Source organism: Pygocentrus nattereri, chromosome 2, assembly GCF_015220715.1.
Source record: "Pygocentrus nattereri isolate fPygNat1 chromosome 2, fPygNat1.pri, whole genome shotgun sequence".
Classification (NCBI taxonomy): Eukaryota; Metazoa; Chordata; class Actinopteri; order Characiformes; family Serrasalmidae; genus Pygocentrus; species Pygocentrus nattereri.
This window is the reverse complement of record NC_051212.1, coordinates 24,350,033-24,362,185: the sequence shown is the minus strand read 5'-3', so window position 1 is coordinate 24,362,185 and position 12,153 is coordinate 24,350,033. Positions and strand designations below refer to the sequence as shown.

General features: G+C 41.1%; 1 protein-coding gene across 1 annotated transcript in view; it reads right to left on the bottom strand.

Annotated features, from left to right (window-relative positions):
• The window catches only part of pcxb (pyruvate carboxylase b), a 261,864-nt gene that overhangs the window by 239,012 nt on the left and 10,699 nt on the right, over positions 1 to 12,153 (bottom strand). Inside the window, exons 3-7 of the mRNA XM_017699653.2 lie at positions 10,504 to 10,688; positions 9,495 to 9,660; positions 8,575 to 8,720; positions 7,514 to 7,631; positions 6,844 to 6,995 (exon numbers count right to left, since the gene is read on the bottom strand). Of these exons, the coding sequence (XP_017555142.1) occupies positions 6,844 to 6,995; positions 7,514 to 7,631; positions 8,575 to 8,720; positions 9,495 to 9,660; positions 10,504 to 10,688 (767 nt within the window). The remainder of the gene's footprint in view (positions 1 to 6,843; positions 6,996 to 7,513; positions 7,632 to 8,574; positions 8,721 to 9,494; positions 9,661 to 10,503; positions 10,689 to 12,153) is intronic.

Sequence of the window (12,153 nt, the reverse complement as noted above, 5' to 3'; positions counted from 1 at the left end):
AAATGTAATGGACTTCATTGGCTTAGTGTTTCAGATTGTTTTCAAAGAGTAGTTCAAAGCCTGTAATTTATTTTTGAGTTTTCTTAATAAATCTGGCTATCATTTACAAAACTGTGAAAAGTTCTCTTTGGTCTAAAAACAAAAAACTGTTTTAGGAGAAGAAAACACTTCTTGTTCATAAATTCTGTCAGGCTTGTAAGACATTCCCAGTATGCATGAGCTCATTAACTTAATTACTGCAAACCTAAACATCAACTGTCATGTGAAATAGCATAAAGTGAGATACCAGTATTCGTGTGTCGCTATAGATCTCTCTTAGCTCTGTTTTTAAATTAACGTCCTTTTTGTTTGCATCTTACTCTCCCTCAATTTCCACCCATCTGTCCATCTGTCCATCCCTCCCTTCTGCTGCTGTGGGCAATCAGCCATACAGTTTAGTGGAGTCACAATCAGAACATAGTTCAGTGACTAAATTCACACCTACACACATGCATGCAAACAGAAAGACACATACAGACCTGCTAATGTCACCTGTCTAGCCATGTAAAGCATCTGGTGCTTGTTCACGCGAAAACACATATATTCCATTAAGCCAGAAAGAGCTGTTTCATAAGGCTATTCTCAGCTCCAGCACGTTTTCATCAAGTATTCAGTCCTTTAGTCCCTGCACTCTCCAGGGAGGCATATTACCCTCCTCACCAAACCTTCATCAAGTATGAAAGCTTTTTTTTTTTTTTCCATTTTTAGCTATTATGAGAAAGTAAAACGTGCACACATACACTCACACACAGGCTGGGTCATATAATCTGAATATCATTAAGCAATTCATGCAAGCACCATGCACACCCTTACAACCACTACAAAGAAAAAACGCTAATTTGCTGAAGCATCTTAAATACAAACTAGGGCTGCAACCAACTAATGGCTTTTCAAAATCAATAGTTTCATTCAACTACAGAAAATGCAAGAAGTCTTCCTTTAGTAGAACATAAAACATCAATTTTATATATTTATAAAAAAAATCTGAGCTGTGTACTTTACAGTTAGCATACACACAACTCTGATAACGGCACTACAATAACCACACCCATCAACCCCTCCACTACAATAACCACACCCATCAACCCCTCCACAACAATAACCACACCCATCAACCCCTCCACTACAATAACCACACCCATCAACCCACTACACTACAATAACCACAATCAACCCACTACACTACAATAACCACAATCAACCCACTACACTACAATAACCACAATCATCAACCCCTCCAGTACAATGACCACACCCATCAACCCACTACAGTACAATGACCACACCCATCAACCCACTACACTACAATGACCACACCCATCAACCCACTACACTACAATGACCACACCCATCAACCCACTACACTACAATGACCACACCCATCAACCCCTCCACAACAATGACCACACCCATCAACCCCTCCACAACAATAACCACACCCATCAACCCCTCCACAACAATAACCACACCCATCAACCCCTCCACAACAATAACCACACCCATCAACCCCTCCACAACAATAACCACACCCATCAACCCCTCCACAACAATAACCACACCCATCAACCCCTCCACAACAATAACCACACCCATCAACCCCTCCACAACAATAACCACACCCATCAACCCCTCCACAACAATAACCACACCCATCAACCCCTCCACAACAATAACCACACCCATCAACCCCTCCACAACAATAACCACACCCATCAACCCCTCCACAACAATAACCACACCCATCAACCCCTCCACAACAATAACCACACCCATCAACCCCTCCACAACAATAACCACACCCATCAACCCCTCCACAACAATAACCACACCCATCAACCCCTCCACTACAATAACCACACCCATCAACCCCTCCACAACAATAACCACACCCATCAACCCCTCCACTACAATAACCACACCCATCAACCCCTCCACTACAATAACCACACCCATCAACCCCTCCACTACAATAACCACAATCAACCCACTACACTACAATAACCACAATCATCAACCCCTCCAGTACAATGACTACACCCATCAACCCACTACACTACAATGACCACACCCATCGACCCACTACACTACAATGACCACACCCATCGACCCACTACACTACAATAACCACACCCATCAACCCCTCCACTACAATAACCACACCCATCAACCCCTCCACTACAATAACCACACCCATCAACCCCTCCACTACAATAACCACACCCATCAACCCCTCCACTACAATAACCACACCCATCGACCCACTACACTACAATAACCATATCCACCAACACTTCCACTACATTGACTACAACCACATACCCCTCCACTGTGAATATGAATGTGAAGACGTGCCATTCAGAAACACTGGCTTGAACATATAATGCCATATAATGCTTCTTTAGTGTAGCACCGGAACTACAAGGCTAAGAATGCTAACACTAGAAGTCAACAGTCACCTACATATTTTCTGTAAATACATCTTCATAACCTCCCTTAACCTGCTCAAGCTGCATCCAGGGCTTCATTAACATTGACTTGTTATTGTGGTTGTTGATGTGGTTGATGTATGACTTGTGAACTAGGAAAATTAACAAAACATCACAGCATAGCTGAATACTGCAGGCAGTCACTTCAGAGAGTAGGTGTTGTGCCAAAATCCAAGTCCATTTCTTTATGTAGTAAAAGAAAAGAAAGACAAAGTCTCTGAATATATAGCCAACAAGGCGTTAGGTAAGACAAAGTTAAGCTTTAACACTCTACACACTTGCATCCGCATGGTTTCCCAAACTTTCATCCATTCTTCAACTTCATGGACATCTGATCAATGCCTAGAACAAATGTTTAATTATTCCAGCACAATGGGCCATGATCTATACAGTCAAACTCTAATGGTAGGGGAGAAGTGATTGATCTCTGCACTGACAAGGTGCACATTAAAGCCACTATTTCCAGTTAAAGTGTCAGCTATCATATCTCTCCTGTCAATGACTGGTGCTTGAGATAATTTGTAGTTAACATGCTCAGTCTGACCATCAGATAACAGCCAGGAAAAAAGTCATTAATCCTTCTGAATTGTTATCAGTAAGACTAAAACATTATGCCACAAATAGGGCTAGATATTCAGCATCATCTGTTAATGCAGATCATCAGATAAGATTAATCAGATAATCAGAATAGCAATACAAATGTTTTTATTGATACTGCTAATAACTGTTTATACAGAGACTGTTTGTCCAAAAGTTTGTGTTCATCCAATGTTTCGCCTTTGCTGTAGTAAAAGCCTCTATTCTTTGAAATCGATGATGAAACATTGCTGTGAGGATTTAACTGCATTCAGCCACAAGAGCATTGGTGAATTCAAGTACTGACATTGCATGATTATTTCTGGACCACAAACACTAATTACAAAGCTGGATGATGGCACCACGACTCTAAGGAACACATTCTTTGAGATTGGCATTGCTTGTCACTGGACATGGTGACCTTAGCTTAATGCAGGGCAGTGTCCCATTTGTTGGTGATACCTTTCTATAGAGACTGTCCAAACTAGGCGCTAAAAATGGGTGTACCTACATGTACATTAAAGAATTCACTAATTAGAAGGGGTGTGTCTGGATTTTTTAGACAAAGACTGTATAGATGTTCTACACTGCAGTGAAAGAATATCGGTGGGAAACACCTGATAATATTTTCAACAGATTCAAATAAGCAGTGTGAAGAATCAACAAAGAAGCTTTGAGGCTGATATTGCCACCTGCTGGCTATAAAAGAGAGCTGCAAGATGTGAAAGGGGAAAGAGACAGGGTTCCCTGTCAGCATGCTCAAACCATCACCTTGTCAAGTCTCATCAAGGGATAAAAATGGAAAAATGTATCCTTCCTGTCTAGCGCACCTTCCCCAATATCAGTTCCCCCCCCCCCACCCCTCCATCTTTTCCTGTCATGCCTCCTCTCTCCTGTGCCTGCCAACATCACTAATGTCATTTCAAAGGACGACGCATACAAATTTGACTCTCATAGGAGAGAATGACTTATCAAAACTGACAGCTCATGCTTTATCAACAGATGGGAATTGGTAACGGTGTGTGTGGAGGGAAAGAGCGCGCAAACACACAAACAGATTGAGACACACTTCTGGACATCACTGAGCTAGGAGTCTGTGGCAGTGGGATTAGGGATTTCAGAGATGGACTCACCACTGAGTGATTACAAGTGTGTCTATGCGTGTGTGTGCGAGTGAGTGTAGCAGCAGTTTTGACAGGGCCCGCAGATCAACACAGGTTAATCCCCACAAAGAGAAGATTTTCCCAGGATGCAGCAGTAGTGATTTTTTCTTTCATTTGCCCTCCTGAGCAGCTAAATGTCAATTTCTTCACCTCCTCAGATCCCTCATCCACAGGGATATTATGAAACCCGTCGTAAGACTTTAAACCTCTTAACATTATTGTTTCAGGTTTACATAGCAGTTGCTGAATTCATCCCTTGCAATGTAAATGAAATGCACCAGAACTAAACCAAATATAATGAACATGGACACATGCAATGTCAAAAAAAGGCACATTTAGGCTTGCCCTCGGACTTCATACATTTTCAGGGAACAGGAACCTAGGCTCCAAGAAGTGGCTGAAAAAGTCACATTGCGGGGATTCAAATTTTTGCAATTAATGCTGTGATATCTTTTAAAATTACCCACATAAACTACTACCAAAAGGAGCTAATCACCTCTCACAATCATGACATACGAGCTGTTTTTTAATTGCTATAAAAAAAAATTGCGATTTACAATTTGTCTGCAACTTTTAAAGTACAACTCTAAAGTAACCAAATTGATGGATTAGCCAAGGTGCTTCCCAGGTGCCAATATTCAGTAACTCTAAAGTAATGAGAGAAACAGCTCAAGCTCAAATAAACAACCATAACCCAGTGCTGCCCTCTAAAAGTGCTTCAGCTATTATGCTCAAACCAAGCAGTTCATTTGTTTCATTCATTGTTTTTGGAAAACCTATGAGAGTAACGAGCGATATGGCCAAATTTATTTCAAGGTGTAATTAAGATTTCTGATGGTGCATTATACACCAATCAGGCATAACATTATGACCTATGAGCCTTGTCCATTTTATCAGCTCCACTTACTACAGGCTGATGTCACTATAACAACTGACAAATAATATATCTTGCTGCTCTACGTCTGAGCTAGCAGTGGGTTAAAGAGGGTGTACTAGGCTTCCAGGAATGTAATCCAGGGTGAGGGATAACATCATTACTGTAGTCTGCCGAACAAGACACGATTTCCCAGTGCTACAAATTACACAGAGGAACAGCAGCAAAAACATGTGCGCGCACACACACACACGGGTATATTCATACACACAAGAATACACACATGCTTGGACCCACACACACACACACACACACACCTTAGTCTTAAACTATTTCTCACTCTCTCCTTCTCCACTGCTACAGGCATCTTTCTTTATCTCAGACTTTTAAATACAATCCCATATTATAAAGAAATACAGTGAATTCAGATAAAGGAAAACCAGACACAAGACTGCAGGCAAGGGACGTCCAGAGTTTTACAGCATACAAAAGGCACAGACTTATCCACAGCCCACCCATAAATGTGTTCTTTCATAGTGTTTCATTGTCTTTTGTAGATTCCAGTTTGGCCAAGCTCTACAGAACACTAGGAAAAAACACCATTCAATCTAAAGAGAAATTATAGCTTGCAACAAGTATTCTTCATTTATAACAATTTTGGATGTAGTGAGTTTTTGAAAAGAATAACAGCCAACATAATAGGTAATATTTCTGTTCTGCAACAAAATCATCCATAGTATAATATCAAGTTATTGTGTGTAAGTGTGAAGAGTAGGATTGCTTAATTATTTATTTATAATTACATTAACGCTAACACAGTAGCAAATTCTGACATCTTTGTTTCAGCTTAGTTTCAGTTACCTACTCCAACATAACCCAGCTTTACACTGGAAACACAGAACAAACATCACTATAATTTTATTAGGCTGTAAAACTGAACTCTAGCAAGTTCAGTTGCTAGAGATGGCACGAAATCAGTTTTTCTTTTCTGACAGCAACAAAACTGAAATCTTGCACATCATCCAATACAGACACACAATATTTTTTGTTAAAAACTTTACCATCTTTAAAATAAGGTATTTTTAACTGAAGCTCTTCACTTAAGACAAGCATCTAAACGTAGACAATCACGCTGACACTAAACACTTGACTACGCCAGAGCTAAAATCACATCACGCACTGTGAGTGTGCCATTTCATGCTAGATCTGTTACGGACTTAAATCAGATTCATTCTTCTCTTCAAAAACAAGACAGAGAAAGAGGCAAAGACCGAGAGAAAAAGAGAGGGAAAGAAAGAGGCAGAAAGAAAGACTTTATGAGTACAGGTAGAGAGAGACTGACAGAGGGACAGAATGAAGGGATAAAGAGAGATGATAATCATGAAGAAGATGCTGATGATACCAATAAAGAGGATGAAGCACAAATTGAACGTCCTCTTCATAACAGAGTTTAGGGAAACACTTTCACTCATATCTCATTGATTCTTCCCATCTGCCCTTAGCCTGTGCATGGTGCTGCAGGGCTAAATAAAAGCCCAGGGTTTACTGGCTCTGTCTCTCTAAAGACAGCACATCCCTCAGAGGTGTTAGCAGACGGCGCTAGCATGAGTTCATCATCAAATCCACTCATATTGTACACAAGCTACTGAGATCTGGGCTTGGACAGAGGCTAGAAAAGAAATGTGGTGTGTGTGTTTGTGTGTACCTGCTTGGCCAGGTTGACTGAGTCTGAAGTGAGTTTGTCTCTGAGCTGAGGGTCCAGCTGAGCAGCGGGGGCAATTTCCACTACTTTCTGATGGCGTCTCTGAATGGAACAGTCTCGCTCATACAAATGAATCACATTTCCATACTTATCACCTGAGAAAGAGAAAGTGCGGCAGACACAGGTAGTGGGCAGAGGCAGATGGAAAGATAGAGAGGATGGAGGGAAGAAAGGAGAAAGTAGTGGAGGAGGAGAGAGAGAAAATACAAAAAAACATTTCAGGCTGTACAGTCAACAGTCTCTTTTCCTATGCTTGTTGTGATTTTGCTGACTCCCTACTGAACTAATCACTATGCAGATTTCTCACCTTGTCAACAAGGTATGTGAGTGTAGGAAAAGCAGCTAAAACTCAGGCAGTCTTTTTTTTTCTTGCATGGTGTATCTCTTCCATCGACACACTGCTGTTCTTCCTTAACAAGCCAGTGTTCACTTCCAGCTGTATAATATCGACTAAGCGCGCAGTGCCAGGAGAACAAATCGCGCCTAATGAGTGAAAATTCTCCAGCATAATGGCTAGAATACACCAGAGATAAGCTAATAAATCATAGTAAGAGGAATCCACACACACAGACAGACACACACACACACACACACACTAGTAGGAGATACTCACCTAGAATCTGCACCTCGATGTGGCGTGGTTTCTCTATGAACTTCTCCACAAACAGAGCACCGTTTCCAAAAGCTGCAAGAGCCTCGGAGTACGCTCGCTGATAGTTCTCTTCCAACTCCTGGAAAAAAGATTACTTTAAACAAGAGGAGCCCTAAGCCATCCAACCAGACTAAATTCCAAGCCTCTAAAGCACATTCAGTTCAATACACACACAGACAATCACACAAACACACAATTCTCACTGTTAATAATAGCAACACTTTGTCTGGGAATTCTCATATAAAGCTTCTCATCCTCCATTTCATAAAAAAAAAAAAAAAATTACACACATTTTCTGCCATACAACAACTACTGCTATCGGACTAAATAAAATTTAAAAAAAAAAGTGGATTTGTTTCATAATTCTGACTTTTGCATTTACTGTAGTCAACAAATCTATGAAGACTGATTAGTTCGCTCTCTAGCCAAGTCTAAATTTGTCAACTCTAGTTATTAGCATAATAAAACACTTACTAACATGTAAAGTCAAGCCCTTTTGTTTTGAGAACGTTAAAACAGAATAGACAGTATAGACTATAGACTAGTATACCACCATCATCGGTTTCAACAAGGGGTATCAGTCAGCCACTTAGTTAGTGATTGATAAAGGCAGCAGCTCTCATAGGCTGCACACACACACACATATATGAAAAATTTCTGAATGCACTCATATCAATGCACACACAAGTCTGCAGAGCAAAATATTCTCTTGCCTGTATGTATATCTCTGATAGTAGTATCACTTCAATTATTAATGTAATGCGATTGATTCTGTTACATAATCTGTGCACACGCTTGTTATGAATTATAAATAAATTAGAAGTCTGTGAGAGCTTAGAGAAAATAATGCAGCATAATTATGACAAGCAGTTTAATATTCTCCTCATTTTCTGCCTATGAGAATGTTTTTTGAGGGCAGCGCATTTATGTGGAACACACCACACACAAACAATATTATGCAAAATACATATTTTTTTTCATTTTCACATGGTGCGCGCGCGCACACACACACACACACACACCTCGCATTCTCTGACCACCCGCATGCCTCGGCCACCTCCTCCATAGGCAGCTTTAAAAATGATGGGGAAGCCATAGGTCTTGGCAAATTCCTGAGCCTCCTGCAGAGAAGATATGGGGGCATCCGTCCCAGGGACCACTGGAACACCTACCCATATAAACGCACATGCGAACAAACACACTGATAAACAACTTTTAAAAAAGCACACAAATACAGAGATAAGTGGATCAGTCTGCTGATATGACTACAACAATAATTAAAGTAAGAACTAAATGGAAGCATGACTCTTGGCACCCTTTTTTTTTTTTTTTAATCTCCACAGCCTAGCTGGAGCACTGTTGCACTGATCTACTGAAGCTTTACCATATGGGTAATCTGCATAACCTTGTTAGAGTAGCAAATATATCTTAAGTTTATGTACTTATGTAGGGTGTTTTTTCATATTCATGCATTTGTATAGATAAACATGCCTTCATGTGGCATGGATTGACTATGCCTGGCTGGCAGTTTCCACACTTTCAATGAAGTTCTTTCATTGCCACTAGCTCCCCCTTGTGGAGTCGTAAATCTTCAGTCTGATAAAATGTGAGTGAGTGTACGCTAGTAGCAGTATATTCAATTCAGCAGTATATTCCAGCAGTATATTTTACAGTTTCGTAAAGTACAATGTTCAAGCATAGCATTTCATATTTTCTAATGTTGTAAACAAACTTTGTCAAGGCTAAGGAAGTATTAGACATCACGCCAAAAAAACACCCTAAACTGAACTGCAGTTAATTTCATTGAACAAGTGAGTGAGAAACAGAGTGACAAGCCAGTCCTATGAGATGTTTCCCCTCCTTAAAAAAATGGACACAGTGGAAGAAAGAAAAACAAAATTGGATTCTGCCTAGTATGGGTATATGAGGAGGAACACCATACCAGCTTGGATGGCCAGGGCACGAGCCTCCACTTTATCACCCATCTTGCGCACCACCTCTGGACTTGGGCCAATGAATCTGACCCCAGCTTCCTCACAGGCCTGAGCAAAGTCAGAGCGCTCCGACAAAAAGCCATAACCAGGGTGGATGGCATCCACATTATTCTCCTGCAGAAAGAAACGAACAAGATATTACAAAAGGAAATAGAAAGAACAGAGGAACAGTGAGGGAAATAGGACTGGAGAGAAAAAAAAAACATGGAAAGGAATGAAGAGAAAAAAGGGGAGTAAAAGAATAACATGAAGAGGAGGCATTTATTTCTAATTAGCCTGAGAGTATGCGAGTAAATACTAATTTTATTAAAATCCCAATCAGAGGGTAATTGCAAGCCATCTCTCTTTGTTGGCCGAGTGTGTGCTCCCCATAATAATGGCTCTGGAGGAAGGCGCCTACTGCAGTGGTTTCACACAATGAGACTGGTCAGATTATGTATAGTGGAATCTGTTTGTGAGGGAAAGGGGATGTGTGTATGTGTGTCTGTGGGTCCATTATTGTTATGGCCATGGCTAAGCTCCCAGTCTGACAGATGAGCTGTCTACACTATAAATGAACGAGAGACCACTGAAGACCCTATTTGGCTGCTATATCTAGAGGAAAATGCAGTCTGAAGGACTAGGCAGGCCCTTTTCTCACTGACTTCAGCTCAGAGGAATGATTATATTTTTGATCTGTTCTGTCCTTATTTTTTTAAAAACACGTCCATAGGTTAAGTTGAGGGTGTCCGACATAAAGCAATGTAGCTCTGACGGCTAAACTAGAGGGGGTGGACATGCGTGACCAGAAAGCCAACAGGCTGACAGAAAAAGACAGAGACATGCAGAGACTGAGGAAAAGAAAAAGATAGACAAAAAGACAAGCAGGTAGACCGACCGTCAGGGGCAGTCCAAAAGGTATACATAGAGAGAGACAAACGTGTAGACATGTAGCACTATCAGAACCAGCTGTCTGACCTTGGCCACTTTGATGATGTCAGGTATGTGCAGGTAGGCAGTGACTGGGGGAAGGCCTTTGCCGATCAGGTAGGCTTCATCTGCTTTCTGTCTGTGCATCTGTCCCGTATCCTGCTCAGAATACACTGCCACTGTCCGGATCCCCAGCTCTGTACATGCTCGGAACACCCGGATTGCTATCTCACCTACACACAATGGGGAAAGAAACAACAGCAATCAGGATTATCCCTTTGACAAATTAAAAGTAATCTGATGACAATTGACAAAAAGTGTCAGAATTTTGTCCATTTTTATAGATATCAGTGTGTCATGCAGTGTCACAAACCACATAAGCAAGCTTATTTGGGATTACAAGGGGAAGGGGAAGGAGAAAGGGGAACTCCAACAATGTTTCAGAATTTCTGCATGATTTAATAGTTAAGACATTTACATTTACAGCATTTAGCAGACGCTCTTGTCCAGAGCGACTTACAAGAAGTGCTTTGTCAATCTAGAGAAAGTATCTTTGCTAGTTACCAATAGCTTAGAGAAAAAGACAGTCCTGAGCTCAGATACTGCTAGAAACAAATAGGTCATTGCAGACACCAAGAGAAAAAGAAAGAGTTGAACGCAGAACTCTGTGCCATTCAATGCAATACAATAACAATAGGATACAACACAATAAACTACAATACAGAGTGCAGTACAATAAAAATAAGTTAAGCTGTGAAATAGGCCATTCTAGAAATTTACAGAGCCAGTTGTTCATACTGCTGGTGATAGGAACCAGACTAAATGCCTCAAAAAGCTCCCTGATTGCATTAAATAGTTATGAATATTCTGCCTGATGCCCAAGACATTGTTTTATGACAGCGTTGAGATAAGCTTTTGATTTTAAATTAATTTCATGAAATAAAAATAATCCCTAGAGAATGATAAAATAGTGATATATTTGAAAAATACACTGCTCAAAAAAATAAAGGGAACACTTAAACAACACAATATAACTCCAAGTAAATCAAACTTCTGTGAAATCAAACTGTCCACTTAGAAAGCAACACTGATTTACAATCAATTTCACAGCTGTTGTGCAAATGGAATAGACAACAGGTGGAAATTATTGGCAATTAGCAAGACACACTCAATAAAGGAGTGGTTCTGCAGGTGGGGACAACAGACCATTTCTCAGTACCTTTCTGCTTTCTGGCTGATGTTTTGGTCACTTTTGAATGTTGGTGGTGCTTTCACACTCGTGGTAGCATGAGACGGACTCTACAACCCACACAAGTGGCTCAGGTAGTGCAGCTTATCCAGGATGGAACATCAATGCAAGCTGTGGCAAGAAGGTTTGCTGTGTCTGTCAGCGTAGTGTCCAGAGGCTGGAGGCGCTACCAGGAGACAGGCCAGTACACCAGGAGACGTGGAGGAGGGCAACAACCCAGCAGCAGGACCGTTACCTCCGCCTTTGTGCAAGGAGGAACAGGAGGAGCACTGCCAGAGCCCTGCAAAATGACCTCCAGCAGGCCACAAATGTGCATGTGTCTGCACAAATGGTTAGAAACCAACTCCATGAGGATGGTATGAGGGCCCGACGTCCAGAGATGGAGGTTGTGCTCACAGCCCAGCACCATGCAGGACGCTTGGCATTTGCCAGAGAACACCAGGATTGGC